This window comes from Rhamphochromis longiceps, linkage group LG5 (assembly GCF_057381845.1).
Source record: "Rhamphochromis longiceps isolate RC_006_pf linkage group LG5, R_longiceps_female_GT1.1, whole genome shotgun sequence".
Lineage (NCBI taxonomy): Eukaryota > Metazoa > Chordata > Actinopteri > Cichliformes > Cichlidae > Rhamphochromis > Rhamphochromis longiceps.
This window is the reverse complement of record NC_140561.1, coordinates 29,634,737-29,654,342: the sequence shown is the minus strand read 5'-3', so window position 1 is coordinate 29,654,342 and position 19,606 is coordinate 29,634,737. Positions and strand designations below refer to the sequence as shown.

Here is a 19,606-nt window from a genome sequence, read left to right as displayed (position 1 = left end):
TTTGCATAATAACTGAAACCAGCCCACTGAAGGAACAATGGCCTGGGAGATCAGTTCCTTGATCATTAATATGCAAATTCGCATGACCATTGATTAACAACCACTGATCAAAGTTCATTGATCAAAGCCCACTGATCAATGGCCATGAGTACTATTCACAGAGAGTTGGGGAATGGCTGCAATCACAGCATTGTAAGATGGCGAAAGATGTACCCTTAGGCCCCCTCCTCGATTCAAAGATGGTCTTTCCCTTTTGACTTAAATGGCCTCCTCTACTCCTCGCTCAAACTAGCGTTCCTCCCTGTCCAGAATGTGTACATCCTCATCCTTGAAAGAGTGTCCACTGGCCTGTAGGTTTAAATATACTGTGGAGTCCTGGCCTGACGAGGTGAAAAAATAATAATAATTAAATAATAATAAATAATAATAATTATAAAAGGAAAATGATAAAACAGATAAATCCACTCACAACAATTCTTGTTTTTATCCTTAGAGCCTCAGTGTGTCAAAGCCCTTCCAGTGGCTACACCTGCTTGACTTCCACCACTACCAACAGAGATGGCACGGAGCCACACCGGTAGATCCTTCTACTGACTGATAATTGACCACAGGGAGTTTTACATCAACAAGCTGATTTATCAGAAACCTCCCTGACCTTCCTTCGCCTTTTGTACCATAGCCCAGCACACCCAACAGCGATGTGGAGACCCTTCAGCTGTCCCTCATATGGTTGAAGTGGAGGGCTCCAATTGACTCCATGCAAAAAAAAAAAAAAAGATGATGAGTCTCTTCAAAAATGTTATATTCAACTGAGTTCAGTGTTCACTACAGACGTTACGACTGACCGCCCTGTAGACCTGAGCAATGAGATTACTACCTCAGAAACCCACGTGAGAAACAGTTTTTTTCATAATCTCTGAGGGGAGATGGCCTCAGAGATTAGTTGTATTTCTTGGAAAGAGGCCAACTAGAGGAGGTCAGGCATGATGTTGTTCATGTTAAGATCAACCTCAAAGTCTAGCAGAAGGAAAAGGAGAAAATGAAAATGAAAAAAAAAAACCTCCAAATGGCAGCCCTAACCAAGCGTCAAGCTCCTGGCTGGAGAAGAAAACAGAATGATTTGACCCAAACATCTGAGCTAAGGACTGCTCCAACACAGACAACACTGTTGATTACAAGGATGGCAAAACTGGGGGGAGGCACAGGACAAACTCGAACCTACTCTGCCTCAGGTGACTCCTTAAGTTGATAGCACCACACCCACAGCACACACAGATGATAGCATATAGCCTATGTTCACACTTATAAGCTATTCCCTACCTTAAAGACAAATTCGGTCTCTCTAACTCCTCCACAGCTCCGTTTTCACTCTGTCCGGCCGTCAGGACACACAGTATGAGAAAGTTTTACTTTATCACTTGCATGTAATAATGAATTAGAGGAAATCTAAATTTAAATATGCATTTCGCCTTTTGCCTGCTGTCAGATATTTTTAATAAGCTATGATTTATTGTGCTGGGGTATCAGATTATTTTGACCTCTGAGGACCTCAATGTAGTTAAACCTGGAGGGTTTGAGCCTCTCTCTCTCCCTCTCTCTCTCTCCCTCTCTCTCTCTCACACACACACACACACACACACACACACACACACACACACACACACACACACACACACACATTTTTGTCCCCAGTCAACTATTATTGTCTTACCAATGTAGACTCACAGCTGGTAAGATAAGTGACCTATTTAGGAGGCCAAAAAAAAGATCCATCACACACTCTATGGTAGTTAGATTTCACTAAAACTAAACTAAATAATTCATAAAGGATATATTCATAGTTTTAATATATGTTAGTTTGGTAAAAAAAAAATACAACTTACATGATGAGGGTTTGATGCACATGTTTACTGAGAGTTTAGACGTCTACAAGACTATGAGACAGCCAAAGGTTCAGTATTTTAATTGTAATACCTATACTGAGTTTCTTTAAATTTTGCCTGTGTGTGCCCTCCATAGCATAATCGTTAAAAAAAACACAAAAACAAAGCATTTACAGACTAACTGAAAACAGCAAAGTTAAAACAGAAATAGCTAGACAAACTAATTACAAAATGCACACACACCCATTGAGAGCAATTGTACCCTTATTCTTTATACCTCTATGGGAGAAGATGGGGACTTTGAGAAACAGTACTACAAACTCTTTGCTTTACTATAACAAGTTTGTTTGAGTGAGAACATAAATGTGCAGCTAACACACACACACACTTGAACATTTTTGATGTATCAAAATCTGGTCGTTGTGTGTGAGGAATGACGTGTGTTTAGGTACGACTTTATTGCGACAGAGCAGCAAGGTGTGATAGAATGATTTACCTGTGTGCGTCATGGATGAACTAAGTGATTAATGTCCTGATATGTCTTATATATGCATACCTAAGTCTGGCAAAAAAGCAGACACCACTATGTATGAAAGACAAGATGCAGAATGAGGATCTCATCTGAGCTTGATTGACGGTTAGCTCGGTTGGTTCCAGTGAGTCACACCTGATTCTGAGTGATAGCCTGAATTGTACTCTACTCCTGACTGGGTCCCTACTTATAATCCAGTCAGGAGTAGAGTACTCCAATACTATTTATTGATGTTTTGTCTCTACTTTGTTTCTCATAACCATTGTTACATTCTTACGATGCCTATTCCACGTAAAAACAGCAACATGCTTTCTGTATGACACACAGCAATGACCTAGAATAAACCTGTCTAGATTTTTACGTCTGTTGTTTGTGCCATATGTGTAAATGCACTTGTGTGATCAATGAATGATCAAAAAAGGAGGAGAGTAATGGAAAATGATAAGATTATGCTCTTCTCAGTGCCAAGGTGACCTAACTGAAAAGAAACTTCTATAGTATCATGTTTTGTCTCCATATGATCTTTTAATACAAGATATGCTCAACTGTACAAGTTATCTTTTGCACAGAATGTTCTGACTCTGCTCTGTGACCACGCCAAGTAGATAACTTGTGTCAATAAATTATTCTGTGCATGTTATTATTCTTTGTCTAAACCCACGCAGACTGCTGCTGCGCTCTAAATTGTTGTTTGATCCCTTTGCAAAGGCAAATTAAAACCCTGGAAAGAAAACCTGCTTAGGTGTAAATCAATTGATTTCAGATTTCCATAATGAGAGATGATAGACTTTCTGATTTAAAGTACCTTCAGAACCTGCAATCCATGTAGATAGGCCTTGCCAAAATAAAGAATATTTTTATTCTTTTCGTTTCGGGACTATTCCACCTTATCACAGTATGGCAGCTGTGATTTACACAAACCAGCCTAATCCTGCTTTGTACATTTTGCCCACACTGCATCTCTGCTGTAGTTGTGTTAATGTCAAAAGTTCTGCTGACCTGCACATTATCAACTTCACTGTTGTTATATGCCTTATTTTCTGTATTATGTCAGCAGGTTATTTCATTGTACACATTGGCTTATTAGACCAATTGCTGTTCTTATTGGTTTTACATTCCAACCTATTCAATTTTCCTTTTAAACATAGATAACATCATCTATGTATGTTAGAGAAAGCAGGGAGTGTGTTGGCATTTAAGCACTGCTCAGCAAAGGTGCCCACTTTAAAACTGCCCTTTCTGTAAAGTCTGTCATTAGGGAAGTGAAGGCATATCCTCTGCTGGGCTATTGTTATCTAAGAGTTAGAGAAACAGAGAGAGATTGAGCTGTAGGTGAGAATGTGTAGGAAATGTGTTGAGAGTCAACACTGCGGCAAGGAGAAGTTGTTTTAGGGAGTGCGCATGTGCATTCTGTTAATTTGATTAAGTCAGCACTTTGTGTAGCAGGTAATACATGGATCAGTGACTTCACTTACATTACACAGTATTGCAGATGGACAAATTGCACTGCATCACTACTGACTAACCACAAGAGGCCGCACTCTTCCACCAAACAACCCTCAGCTTAATCCACAGTGTCCTTTTCACTTTGAGCGTTGTGTTTCAGGCACACTCAAAAATCACCTCATTCTTCAGACACATTGATTGTACAAGAATTTATCCCAGTCAGTAAGTAGTGGCCTTTTCAGGCCGTAACAAGTGTAGTCTGAGCTACACGCTGCTGGACTGTGAAACTGTGGAAACTCTCCTTGCTGAAAGAAAGCAAGCCTTGCTGTCAGAATAGGTGAAAAAAGATGAAGAAAGAGATAACGAAGGTTTAGCAAGAGTGACGGGTCAAAATATGACATTTGTTTAACATAACTTCTGCTAGAGTGGTAATTTAAAACTAGTTTAATACACAGGCCTACATGTAAGTGATCCATAGGAAAACCAAACCAAAGTTCTGAGACTGCATCTATATGGTCAGTCTTTCTTACTTACTTACTTACTTACATGAACTTGTGAATAAAACTCTATTAATTGACTTTTGACCCATAATAGACTGGTGATTGTTAGCCTGTCTGTAGTCAAATGTTGTAACCAATGTAAAGCTTTCATGGTTTGTAAATTCTTGCCAATTTGAGTTTGATCTGTTTATCCTTCATCTGCCAGATTTTGTGGATTGATAATCCTGTTCATCCTTGCCTTACAGAAGCAGAGAAGTAACATCATTTTCAATGGAGCCTATCCCAGGTGTCATAGGGTGAAAGGAAAGTTATTCTGTTTGCATATCTAAGTCCTTCTTGCAAGTATATGTTATTGTTATAAAATTTAAAAAAAAAAGTCAGGAACAAAACTGCCAGCTCAACCTTGCAGCTCTTTGTAACTATTAAGTACATGATGTCATATCAGAAGTGAGTTGTGATGTCTTTTTCTTTGAGACACTGTGATACATTCAAGGACAAATGCAATATGGGGTTGATATTGTGCTTGACAGTTTGTGTCATTTAACATTTTAGAATAAATTTCATAAAACCACAATTTTAACTACTGAAAGCACATATTCAGTTTTGCTCGTTGTTCAGTTTGTAATGGTGAACATCTTCATCAAAAAAGTGAGAAACGAATGTTCTACCCTTTTGTGTATGGTCAGACTGATGTACACTGAAGTGCCACTGGGACTGCTTTAGTAAACAGTGACAGTAGAGTTATAGAAAATGAAAGTTCTAACATCATAATTTAGCAAAATACTGTAAATACCAAGACACTGACTTTGCAGCATGTTAAATAGAAACCCCAAAGGAATATCTGCTTGCATGGAGTTTAGTGTTCCCTGATGTTTATCACCAGATGTTGCTTTGTTGTGTTACTTATATCGATTTCTGTATTTGTTGGCTTGTTGTGTGTTTACAGTGCCACCAAGTGGTAATATCTCAAGATAATTAACAAACAGCTGATGCTAAATGCTCCTTCAAATGCTGCTCTAAAAACGTGGTGTGCACTTTTGTAGAGTCAGCCTGAATTTGTGACCAAATATCTTTGTCTCTCAGAATCACTTAGTATAAAATGCAAAATACGTGAATTCCCAATAGAGTACAATTCAGAAAAGTGAGAAAACATGTTACAAAATTAGCAGCTAACTATGGAATTTATTTACCCAAAATTACCAGATGTATAATCTCAACAAAACAACTACCGTAAATGTCGGGCTATAAGCCGCTACTTTTTGCACAAGCTTTGAACCCTGCGGCTTTTAGTCAGGTGCGGCTTTTCTATGGATTGTCCGTGATTTTTGTCATATCGTAAGACGATTTGTTTTGTGTGTTCCGCTGTTGTACGGCACTACGTTGCCTGGCGGAAGGATCGGGGTTCAAGAGTGGTATGTTAGTCACATGTCCGTCCGCCAGGCAACGTAGTGCCGTACGAAGTAGCGCGAAAAACAAACTTCAAAGTAGCGCTACGCGTTCAGCGGGAGTCGTGGATGATGAGCGGCGATAAACTTGCAAGTTATGCCCAAAAAGCAAGTTATGCCCAACTCCACCGGTGGATTCTGACAGCGTGGAAAAGTGTGAAAACATCCACGATCACCAACGGATTTTGACGGGCTGGACTGCTGCATGATGGAGAGGAGGACACCGCCACGGCCCTTCTGAGGGTGTTCAACTCTGACACTGACAATGAGGATTTCTTTGGTTTTGAAAGTGACAACGAAGGAGAGAAGAAGAGTGGATGACGAAGCCATCATGAGCCTGTTTGTATCCGACACTGGAGAAGAGGACTTTGGTGGTTTTAGTGCGTAGGAAGAAGAGAAAGATGGTGGTGAATGACTGACTTTTCTTCTTGTTAAAGCTGTGTCACTGCACCTGAGCCTAAAAGGTAGGCCGAATCTATTGTTCTGGTGTGCTGTAGGTTATTGTTATGTACTACATGTGCAAATATGTACCCATAACTTGTTTTTCAAAATATTAATAAAAGTGATGTCTCCAAACAGCCATCTCTTTCCTGACAATTCCCTTTGTGCATATTCTCTTACATATGATAAGTCAACATTGAAACACCTGCGGCTTTTGGTCAGGTGCGGCTAATGTATGTACAAAACAGGATTTTCCCCTGATTTTAGCTTGTGCGGCTAATATTTAGGTGCGCTTTGTAGTCCGGGAAATACGGTAGTTACAGCACTCACCAAAAAAGTAGAAGAATTCTCCTCTGATGAACACTGTATATGTTCCTAAACTACTCTGTTAAACTTCGACTGTTGGACATAGAGGCCAGACACAAAAATCATTCAAAAAAGAATAAAATCGCTCAGATTCGGACAGCTATCAAAGGCATTCACATTAGCTTGTATACGTGAAAGTTGACAGACAGAGACGCGTGACAGAGCTTGAGTAAGAAGATCAAATGGAGCTTACTTTTTGACCTCATCATGCCTGGTCAGTCACAATGGGATGTAGCTGCGTAGTGATGCTTGCCAGTTTGTAGATTCCATAAAATTCTGAAGTACAACTCTTGTGCTTTTGAATTGGGATTTTGTGGAAGTTTTAGAAGCTGTGCTACATTGCTCAAAGGCTACCAGCATCTCTTAAAGTAGAATATGTGATAAACACATCGACATTACAAAAAACAAAAGGAAGAAAACATGAAAACCGAAAAAAGCAAAAGCAAGATTATAAAACATGACTTAGTCCAGTAAAGTTCTAATTAGTCCTAATTTGTTTTATTAGAAAAACAAAACTGATGGTTTCCTGGTTTTAGAAATTCTACTATCTTGCCTACCAACGTGGTGGTGTAAACTTGGGTTATTAAGCTAATGCATTATAACTGCATGAAAAACTTTTGAAACAGTATTGGCAAACATTTGCTGTTGAGCTCATTTGGGAATGACCAGTACAACCCATTTAAAATGAACCAATTTAATGCAGATGACAGTTTTTTCTTTACTTAGTGTTCCCTTTATGTAATCCACACCCCAGAGTTCATTTAAGAACATAATAACCCACTGTCCTGGCTATTTCTCATGATGGCACTTTTACACAATGACTTGCAGACAATGTCAGCTGTAGTTATGTGTTATGTTGGAATTAATGTCATTCTAATTTTTAACTTATACAGTTTGGTCTTAACCCTCTCAAGGCAGGCGTTGCAGATTTGCAACAAGTAAAAGTTTTTTTTACTCAGAAGTACAGTGGGGCAAAAAAGTATTTAGTCAGCCACCGATTGTGCAAGTTCCCCCACCTAAAATGATGACGGAGGTCAGTAATTTGCACCAGAGGTACACTTCAACTGTGAGAGACAGAATGTGAAAAAAAAATCCATGAATCCACATGGTAGGATTTGTAAAGAATTTATTCGTAAATCAGGGTGGAAAATAAGTATTTGGTCAATAACAAAAATACAACTCAATACTTTGTAACATAACCTTTGTTGGCAATAACAGAGGTCAAACGTTTACTATAGGTCTTTACCAGGTTTGCACACACAGTAGCTGGTATTTTGGCCCATTCCTCCATGCAGATCTTCTCGAGAGCAGTGATGTTTTGGGGCTGTCGCCGAGCAACAGACTTTCAACTCCCGCCACAGATTTTCTATGGGGTTGAGGTCTGGAGACTGGCTAGGCCACTCCAGGACTTTCAAATGCTTCTTACGGAGCCACTCCTTTGTTGCCCGGGCGGTGTGTTTTGGATCATTATCATGTTGGAAGACCCAGCCTCGTTTCATCTTCAGAGTTCTCACTGATGGAAGCAGGTTTTGGCTCAAAATCTCACGATACATGGCCCCATTCATTCTGTCCTTAACACGGATCAGTCGCCCTGTCCCCTTGGCAGAAAAACAGCCCCATAGCATGATGTTTCCACCCCCATGCTTCACAGTAGGTATGGTGTTCTTGGGATGCAACTCAGTATTCTTCGTCCTCCAAACACGACGAGTTGAGTTTATACCAAAAAGTTCTACTTTGGTTTCATCTGACCACATGACATTCTCCCAATCCTCTGCTGTATCATCCATGTGCTCTCTGGCAAACTTCAGACGGGCCTGGACATGCACTGGCTTCAGCAGCGGAACACGTCTGGCACTGCGGGATTTGATTCCCTGCCGTTGTAGTGTGTTACTGATGGTGACCTTTGTTACTTTGGTCCCAGCTCTCTGCAGGTCATTCACCAGGTCCCCCCGCGTGGTTCTGGGATCTTTGCTCACCGTTCTCATGATCATTTTGACCCCACGGGATGAGATCTTGCATGGAGCCCCAGATCGTGGGAGATTATCAGTGGTCTTGTATGTCTTCCATTTTCTGATGATTGCTCCCACAGTTGATTTTTTCACACCAAGCTGCTTGCCTATTGTAGATTCACTCTTCCCAGTGCAGGTCTACAATACTTTTCCTGGTATCCTTCAAAAGCTCTTTGGTCTTGGCCATGGCGGAGTTTGGAGTCTGACTGTTTGAGGCTGTGGACAGGTGTCTTTTATACAGATGATGAGTTCAAACAGGTGCCATTCATACAGGTAACGAGTGGGGGACAGAAAAGCGTCTTACAGAAGACGTTACAGGTCTGTGAGAGCCAGAGATTTTCCATGTTTGAGGTGACCAAATACTTATTTTCCACCCTAATTTACGAATAAATTCTTTACAAATCCTACCATGTGGATTCATGGATTTTTTTTTCACATTCTGTCTCTCACAGTTGAAGTGTACCTCTGGTGCAAATTACTGAGCTCTGTCATCATTTTAAGTGGGGGAACTTGCACAATCGGTGGCTGACTAAATACTTTTTTGCCCCACTGTACCACTGCAGGTATTCTTTTGTGCATTAGCAACAACAACTTAATTTGAGCCTGAGAGGGATAATTAGATTTTTATCAGGCATTTGTTCTTCTATGTATGGTTTTCATAATTCATTTTGTTTTCAAAAATGTTTTTCTCTACAATTTATATGTTTTTGAACTTCATAAATGTCAGGAGTCCGTAAACAGCAGTTTGACGTTTTCACTAAAAGGAGAAGAGAATTAAGTGCAGCGGAAAAGGCATTTGTGTTCTGCTATTGTTTTTCCACATTAATGCAGTTGCTGAGTCAGAATGCTGCTAATTTGTTTTATTCATATGGTCTTGCAAATGGAACATACTTGTTTCATGTAGAGAAGGGGATTTAAATTCAGATGCAGAGGAGAAGCACAACTTCTCTCCATGGTTGCCAAAAAAACCTTACAATAACTCAGAAGATCCGCATAATTATCAGCATACTGTAGCTCCACCCCATTTCAGCCTGAGTCTATTTACAACAATTTAAACCTACTGCGTGAGCATAGAGTGTGAAATTCAACTCTGCCTTTTATATCCACTTATATGATGTTCCCTATTCCTGAATTGCTTCATTTACATGGGTTTAACATTTAAAATTTGGAGTCACAGAATGAGTTAATGACTGAACTATCAGCATCTGCTCCTTTTAAGGGTCAGTGTGAGCTTAGATGTGTATTTACATACATAAAGTCTCAATATAGATAAAAGTGTACAGCTTTGGTATATGTAAACTGAAAAAGTACTTGGTAAATGGTGATCAAAGCCACTTTTCTATTTTATTATTTCATTTATTTCTTTTATGTAAATTGCTAGGGGGAAATGTTTTTTCTTTCCTTTGTGAGCAAAGAGGGGAAATACAAACCTTTGATATGAAAAGTAACAAGTAAGAGAGAAACAAGAAAGAGGATGGCAGTGAAATTAAAGAAAGGGGGAGACAGCAAGGACACATTTGGAGTAGATAAGGAAAGAACTAAAGCGATGAGTGAATGGAGTCTATTAACCGAGTGAGAGTGAATGAGAGAGAGAGAGAGAGAGAGAAAGACCACTGGTGCCGCAGCGGGACCGACTGTCACACGGACTGTCAGAGGGGTCGTTGCGGGGAGAGCTGCAGCTACTCGCCGTTTACAGGCAGTCAGACAAGAGGGAAAACATAAGAGGAGAAAGTAGGAGAAGAAGAGGAAAGGGGGAAGAGAACAAGAAGGAAGAGGAAAGCGCTACATTGCCAGTGGCTGCTCTTAACTGCTTGCCCTCACCTCCACCGGACAGGATCTACTGCCCCCATCATCATTCCTCTTCATTATTATCACCATCATCCTCTTCATTATCCAGACCTCTCTTCCTCATCACCATGCCGGGTTGGCGGCGGAACCTTACTTTCTGTCTGCAGCGGATGCACGAGGAAGGTAGGAAGACAAAACAAATTGCTGTGTGCGTGTGTTTGCACTAGCAAGTGCGCGGGCGTGTGTGTGTTTGCGCACGGGCAGCACGATTTCCTGCTGTTTAAATTGGGGCTGAAATATGAGCAGTTGGGTTCTGGAGACACTTTGAATCTTTATGATTTCTGCTTCATGTGCTCTGATTTTTCTGGATCACTGGAAGTGTGTGTGTGTGTGTGTGTGTGTGTGTGTGTGTGTGTGTGTGTGTGTGTTGCGTTGTTTGCGTTTTGTGGGTTGATTGAGAAGCACCTGCAGCTTCACTAACTGTGTGTGCGCGTGTGTGTGTGCATGGATACGCTCGGGCTGCTAGAGCTGCGCGCTGTGCGCACACGTGTCACCACGGGTTTGTTCCGCCGTTTCAGCAGACATTGCGCGAGGCTACTGATGCTGGCAGGTCAGGGCGCGTGTTAGTGCGCATTTATGTGTGTGTGAGAGAGAGAGAGAGGGAAATCGAGTGAGAGAGACCCACAGACACGCAAACACATAGAGGCAGTGTGCTGGTCCTGCAGCATGAACACAGGAGAAGGCAGACAGTGATGATGTTGGTCAGCTAGAATGTGCACGTGCGTGATGTAGCTAAGAAGTGAATGCGCGCAGATGAGAAAGTATATGTTGCATGTGACATAGAGACAGAATGGTGCTGACAGTGGAATGAGAGAGAGAGAGAAAGATGTTCTGCATCCCTTTTCTGGGCATTTTTGTGTTTACAGACACACACACACGCTAATATTGTTAGCGTATTATTTTAAATAAGACACATATTTGACTTGGATTAAAATTCAGTGTTACATACCATTATATTGTGTGTGTGTGTGTGTGTGTGTGTGTGTGTGTGTGTGTGTGTGTGTGTGTGTGTGCGTGTACGTATGCTGGTGTGTGTGCATAACAGGATGGTCAGTTGTATGTGTGTGACCTCATGGTTTTATCTTTCCCAATAAAAAGTAATCTGCAGCATAAAATCGAATTTTAAGCACCAGGGAGCTTCTAACTTTAAACAGGCTGTTTCTTGTGTCAACATGAGAAATCCCCCCTTGCCTGAAGTCAGGTTCATAAAAAATTGGAAAACATCCAGCATCTTTGGGGTGAATTTAAAAACTGTAAGCCAACTTTATTAATGTGGTCTTTTTTGAAAACCAGTTTACAAAAAGTTAAGGCTCTTGTAGTGGTCTGCTTAGCTCTTTTTTTTTTTTTCAAGATTACATGTTTAGCAATCACAGAAGACATTTTTGTGTCTGATCCCTTTAATGGAACAGTGACATTAATGTATTCTATCACAGTTGCAGAAAGTGTGCAAGTGCCTAAAGAGTGCTAGCAGACCATGTACCATCTAACCTCGCACACGTGTTTTTTGTTTTTGCTTTCTTGAGACTCCTCTACTTGTTTACTTAACCCATACTTGTGAGTGCAAGAAAGAGAGGTAGTGGACAGCTAAGTGAGAATTTATGGGCAGGACAGATGCCAGAGTTTGTGTGTATGTGCCTATGTTTGTGTTGGGTATAAGGTTTTATTTACTGTATGGGTGTGAGACAGAGACCAAGTGAAAAAAGGTGGAGTTTTTTCAAGATTAGTGTGAGGAAAAAGAAATATGGGGCAACACAGAGCAAGACGGTGTTTGTTTATGATGTGTGTGAAAGAGAAGTGCAAGGGACGGAGGGAGATAGTGGAAGAATGCTGTGTGCTCTTAGTGTTTATTGGGCAGGAGATGCAGCTTTTACATTAGTATGCTGGTGACACTGTTGTTCATTGATAAGTGCCTTATGGATCTATGAATGGCTGTTTGAGGCCCCTTATTGTACCAGCCTTCAATGTTTTATTTTATTTTGTTATATTAGAGGGAGGGAATGAGATATGGGGGTTGACAAAATGTGCCAGGTAAAAATCTACTTGATAATGGGCAGATATCAAAAAGGCAAAATAACATTAACACTTTCAAAGATATAGTCCAAACAGGACACAAGTAAAATATGCCACAATCAGGTCGTCTTTCAGAGATGCATACAAAGCTGTAGGCCTGAACAGACAAGAAGATGTGCTGAAGTTCAAACAGAATGGGGGAAGAAAGGGAATTTAAGTGACTTTGAGGGTGTCAGACGGAGCTGGTCTAAGTATTTCAGAAACTGCTGATCTGTTGGGATTTTCCCACACAACCATCTCTAGGGTTTACAGAGAATCATCTGAAAAAGAGACAGTATTTTTGAGCGGCAGTTCTCTAGACAAAAATGCTTTGTTGATGCCAGAGGTCAGGAGAGAATGGCCAGACAACTTTGAGCAAAGAAAAGAAAGTAACGCTAACAAGAAAAACAAAACAAAACATCTTGTCATGATCAAGGTATGCAGAAGAGCATCTCTGAATGAATGACTTGCTGAGCCTTAAAGCAGAAGGGCTGCACCAGGTGCCACTCCTGAACAGGAAACTGAGATTGCAACTTGCATGGGTTTAATTTCTGGTGTGACAATGTGACTGGTTGGGTCAGAATTTGACATACATATAAAACCTAAACATAAAAGTATGAATCCACCTTTTCATGTATCAATGGTACAGGCTGGTGGAGGTGGTCTAATGGTGTAGGGGATTTTGTTTTGCATACTTTGGACCCCTTAGCATTGTTTAACCCAGAGGTTCCCAAAGTGTGGGGCCCACCCCCTGGAGGGGGGGGGGGCAGGGTCATTGCAGGGGTGGGGGGGGTGAAAAGGGAAAAAAAACCCGCTTGGACACTGCTAGCACGGGGCGCCCACATTGAACATTTTTCTTGTAAAACAAAGGGGGGCCTAGCAAAATAAGTTTGGGAACCGCTGGTTTAACCCATACAGCCTACCTGAACATTGCTGATGACCATCTCCACCCCTTTATACCCATTTCCCGATGAATGTTTCCAGAAGGACAATGTGCCATAGTGCAAAGCTCACATCATCTGAAGCTGGTTTTTGAACATGAGAGTGAGTTTACATTACTGAGACTGATGACAGAAAGTGTTGCTATGGTAGTATTTTCCAGTACATAAACAATCTGTATGCAATTTCTGAATCAATAACATGGGCTAGAATGCATAGAAATCACCATTTGCTCACATTAACTGGCATATCCAAGAGGGTTCAGCAGTCAGGTCATTTTCCGCTGTCAGCCGCATTTATGTTTTTATGTATATTTCAGTTTCACTAATGATCATTTCAAATCAGCAGGCTGCATAAAAACTATTAAAAGTCTCACAGGCATTTATACTTATTTATACTGAAATAAGTCCCTTCACGTTCAAGAAGCGTTGTTGGAAAAATAGAAAGGAGTCAGTAACTTCTTTTTTCGGATAAACCATTGTGTTGCATTGTGTGGGTTTAAGAGTGTGAGTGCATGTGTTTTGTGCAGTTAAAAGGAAATGACCACTGTGTAATGCATTTATAAGTAGCTTCCCCACCACCATGTAACAACTGTTTGATCAAAACATCTCATTCCCCTGCAGAAGGACAGATTATGGATAAGCAAGCCTGTCAGCATGTATGAGTGTGTGTTTTTGTGTGTGCCGTAGAGAGAAAAGAGGGGGGCAGTGTTTGTGCATGCAACACCCATCCATCATGCCAGAGATGGGGAGAAATTTAAGGGTTCAAATAATAATGGCAATTGTGATCTGCATGAAAGATGGAGGGAAGGACTCAAAGAGAAGGAAAGGTACAAAGAGCCAAATGAAAGGAGAGTCAGAGAGGGAGAGAGAGAAAGAGAGAGAGAGAGAGAGAGAGAGAGAGACAGAGAGAGAGACCTGACAGAGAATGTTGTAAGAAAGAAATGGATAAAAACAGAGGAGAGCATCAAGGAGAAAGATAGAGGGCTGGTTTCTAGTGCTTATCGTTTGAAGGAAGAGATCCCATTCATCAGGAGACTAAAAGATCAAATAATGTGCTGGTTAGTGGAGAGCAAGCCTGCCACTGTGTGTGTGAATGTGTAATAAACTGTGAGCTGGTGATTGAGCTCCAACCTCCCAAAAAGCCTTTTAATAAGGCTAAGTTGTGTTATCACTGATGGGTGGGGAGTTGAGGGGGCATGCAAAGAAGGAGCTCAGGATGTAAGAGGAGGAGATAGATAAGGGAAAAAAAGACTGGCATGTGTCAGATGGTACACTATGGACACTGAAAGTGCTAGTAACACTTAACATTATGGACATGCATGTTTATTTATAGATATTGGTAGAAATTACCAAATGAAACTATAGATGGGGGAAAAAAGTAGTACCCACCACAAATCTAATGGTTCAGAGTAAGGCTTAAGTTTTTTTGCTTTATTTTTTGCATTTAATTATAACTTTCATTTATTTATTTATTTAGTTTTGACAGATGTAACAGCACTTAATACTACATGACGCTTCAAACAGCTGAACATTTGATAATAGGGTAACTACTTAATTGCTAACTGGAAATTGTAGATGGCTAATGTAGCATGATTTGTGATTCAACTGTTTTGCTTCATAAGATAATTCATCTGTATGCTGATAGAAATGTAATTATCAATAATAATGGATTGGATTTATATAGCGCTTTTCAAGGCACCCAAAGCGCTTTACAATTCCATTATTCATTCACTCTCACATTCACACACTGGTGGAGGCAAGCTACAGTTGTAGCCACAGCTGCCCTGCAGACTGACAGAAGCGAGGCTGCCATATCGCGCCATCGGCCCCTCACCAGAAGGCAGTAAGGTAAAGTGTCTTGCCCAAGAACACAACGACCAGGACAGAGAGCCCGGGAATCGAACCGGCGACCTTCCGGTTACAGATACGCTTCCCAACCCCCTGAGCCACGGTCGCCCTCAACACTAGTAGCTACTTGTTGCTGAACTCTTTCTTTTACCTTTTATTATTCCACATTTTCATTTTGGCTGTTTTCCACTGGGTTAAAGGGGGACATTGTTTCTCATCCAGGCGCCTATATAAATTCACCTTTGTAGGTTTGAACTGAATAGAAACCCTAATTCTGCATTTGCGCAACTGTGGTACCTTCAGTAATTGACATACATACATGTTATATGTCCATCACTGAACACTTAAGCCTGTTTATTAAGACCTTATAACTATTCACCCATTGTAACAAGTGCTCAGTGACAGGATAGCCAGCGTTGGGGAGTAATGGAATACATGTACCGCCGTTACGTAGTTAAAATACAAACTATGAGTAACTGTATTCCGCTACAGTTACCATTTAAAAAGGTGGTATTCAGAATACAGTTACTTTGTTGAAATAAATGGATTACATGGCGGTATTTTCCTGTTTCATATGTTAGGCTATGCCCTCTCTATTTTTTGTAATTTCACGCCGGTGGAAACCCAAACACAACACGCATTAAGAGGCTCTAATGTCTGTGTCTCAATCTCGCGTCTCAAAATGACGTGAAGAAATATTTGATTTAATATGAAGGCAATAGGCAGAGTGTTACAGGCATACCCCTAAAGAATGTAGCCTCATGGACAGTGTAGTCCATGCTGCAGGGAGAATGGGAGAAAAAGGAGAGTAGTAAAGTACGAGTTGTCACCAAGCAGAAACGGGAGCTGGAAGCATGTAAATATAATAATAACCACTTCAGCCAAAAAGAGTGCCTGACGAGCCCAGTTGTAAGTAAGCTATTAAGACTCGACTGTACACTGTGTTCGTGTTTTCCTCCTGTTAAATTCTCCCAATTCTTTCTATCTTTGGGCTGAAGGAAGGACAATACTCGGTATATAAATGCTCAATCAACAATCTTTTATTCCATACAATTCAACACTTTATGAGCATAAACCATCCGGATGGGGAGACATGCATGCAGAGGGTCACAGCAAATCTCAAACTGGTGTAGGATTACTCAAACTCTTATAGCCTCTAGTGGCCCCCACCTAGTCGTAAAAACCTAAACATTCACATTCTCCTAGCGAGCCTGACTTATAGCCTTGGCTCCATATTTTGTCTGCCTTCAACATACGGTGGGGGTGAAGTCTCCTGTGGAATGTGCTCTCTGTCTCCTCTACTATCAGAAAAAGCAAGGTCCTGACTCTCTGAAAACAGTATTTCTTATAACTCAGCAGTATAATGCATCATAAACAATATCATTCATTCACACTGAATCAGCAGTCTAATGTAATACAAATCAGTTTAATAACTGTAATAGTTATCACCTTCTTCTAATTCAGGAGAATACTACAAACTAAAACTACATAATAATTTCACAATCTTTAATTAGGGGTATAACATGGCATAAGATAGTATTATAATCCCACACTCCGAAACAATAAGTTCCAATGGAGCAGTCTTTCAACGCCTCTCTCTGTCTCTCGCTAGCAAAGTTGACCCAGACTACAAAGTAAAGCTAGTTTTCGGTTACGAGCCCGACACGAGCCCGACGTATTAGCCAGAGGTCCCTTTACTATGGTTCATTTTATATACGTGCAGAATAGTTTTCAATACGAGATTGCTGGAAAAAGTGCAGCTTTACCTAATGTCCACCCTACTGTTACTCATTTTATATTAAGATTAAAAATGGTATGGTGAATAACCTTCAGTAATAGTAATAAATCACACAGCAATAGTTCATTTATGTAGTTGTAAAAAAGTATGATAATATATTAAGTAATCCAAAGTATTCAGAATACGTTACTCTCATTGAGTACATTTTAAAAGTAACCTTCCCAACACTGAGGATAGCATGCAGACAAAGGAAGAACGCTGTTTCATCTGTACATTATGTCAAAGATATAGATGAAAATTATTGTGCTTGTTCTTTAAAATCATGTACCATAACAGACACAAAATACAAGACAAGGCAACAGAAAAGTGCATTTGAGAATAAAAAGAGAAGATATCTTGGAGTTGTTTGTTTATCATGGTTGTTAAAGATTACAGACTGGCATTTTTCTATACCAGTGGTTCAAGGTTCAAGGTTCTTTATTTGTCACATGCATAGTTATACAAGTATTACACACAGTGAAATGTAGCCTGACACGCTCCTCGACATGTGCAAAAATTGGGGGGGGGGGGTGTAGAGGAAGAACATTATATATATATATATATATATATATATATATATATATATATATATATATATATATATATATATATATATATATATATATATATATATATATACATACGGTATGGGAACTCCAGGCCTCAAGGGCCGGTGCCCAGAGCTGGACTGGCCATCGGGCATACCGGGCTGATGGTGATTATTCGTTTTTATGGGCCGATGGTTGTTTTTTTTTTTTTTTGTAACAGTATAAACAATGAAAGGTGGTGGATTGGCCAGATGCTGGACGATGTGTAAAAATAACTACTGCGCACTAGCTAGCATGACAGAGTTTCTATACTTCTGGGTGGGTGCTTTGATGTTACTGATAGTGAACTTTATTCATAAGGTTAGTTAGTAGAATTGCCAACCGTCCCGTAAAAAACAGAATCGTTCCGTATTCAGAGAAAATATCACGCGTTTCGTATTGAGCTGAGAATGAACACAGTTTGTCCCATACTTCAGCTAGAATGGAAAAAGACACAAAGCTGGAGTTGTTCTGTGTCTTTATGCTGCACAGCTGCCTCTTCTTCTCTCATTCTCTCCCCCTCTCTCTCCTGTTGCTATACTTCAATCATGAAACTGATCAATGATCAGTTGATTGACTTTTCTCTCTTGTTTGTTTATCGCCCACTTTGCGCCCAAAAGAAGAAACCAGCGGATGTCGCGCTATACAACAGCAGCACGTTTAAGCTTGATGAGCTGTTGTTAGAATTTATTTATTTATTAATTTCTAGTATCAGCTGATGTTTGCTGGAGCCACAGCTGTAAAAGCTGCTGGTCATGATATTGGTTTGGTTATCTGTTGAGAGGGAAACATGAAGATGAAACCAGGAGATGTCCTTACTGAATCATCAGAGCTGAACAGGTGATGGAGAAACAGGTTTACCTTTCAGGTGACATGAATGAGTTGAAGGGAAGTTATGAACTGTTTCTGAGAGACAAATAACACCAGGATCCTTTTCTAAGTAGCTGACAGCTGGTAACTGTGCAGGGGCGGGTCTAGCAAAGTTTTGCCAGGGGGCCAGGTAGGGCATCAACAGGGAAAGGGGGGCACAAAGAAATACTTTTCTTTCTTATTCTCATTTAAAATATCTCGCTTTTAATAAGTAATTATCTGAATCTTACAACCAGTTTTTATAAAATCTATAGACATCATACATATACCAACAAGACAGTGTACATCACTGTCACAACAGCGTTTGTTTTCATTCAAAGGCTTTATGGCTTTTCCTATAATAATGGTTGCCGGTCTCTAGTCAAAATGCCCGGCCCGATTTTTTGTCCCAGTCCAGCCCTGCCAGTGCCCTGCAGGTATTAGATATCACCATGGGTCAACACACCTGAATCAAATGATTAGTTCATTACCAGGCCTCTGCAGAACTTCAAGACATGTTGAGGAGGTCATTTAGCCATTTAAATCAGCTATGTTGGATCAAGGACACATCTAAAACCTGCAGGTCACCGGCCCTTGAGGCCTGGAGTTCCCCACCCCTGTTCTATACATTTGAAGAATGTATAGAATTAAACTGTATTAACTCTTGCACCAATAATCAATCATTATCAATAAAATCTTGCACTCTTGCAACAATAAAATCTATTTAGAAAATCTATTTGCTGTGGGGACAAGTAGGGATGGGTACCGGTGTCGTTCTGACATAAACGGTAGTAACCAGACCAAAAAGCAGAGCACATTTCGGTGCTTTTTTTTCCTGAACTGTGATACACTTTAGATTCTAGCCAATCATTTTACGTTTCCGAGGATAGTAGGCGGGGCCAGGTACGTACGTTCTGTTAGAGCAGAGCTACAGATTAAAAATATCCAAGGCGAAGCGGTCAAAAGTCTGGCTGTACTTCATAGCAAAATATGCAAACTCAACAGCCTGCAACAAGTGCTTTAAGCTGATACTGTGATACTGTCAAAGGAGGTAACACCTCAAATCCGATGAAACACCTGGCGAC

General features: G+C 40.5%; 1 protein-coding gene across 1 annotated transcript in view; it reads left to right on the top strand.

The window, feature by feature from the left end:
* Nucleotides 1-10,427: 10,427 nt before the first annotated feature.
* grip2b (glutamate receptor interacting protein 2b) overlaps nt 10,428-19,606 on the top strand; it is a 293,179-nt gene continuing 284,000 nt past the window's right edge. Inside the window, exon 1 of the mRNA XM_085407118.1 lies at nt 10,428-10,593. Within this exon, the coding sequence (XP_085263244.1) occupies nt 10,539-10,593 (55 nt within the window). The 5' untranslated portion in view covers nt 10,428-10,538. The remainder of the gene's footprint in view (nt 10,594-19,606) is intronic.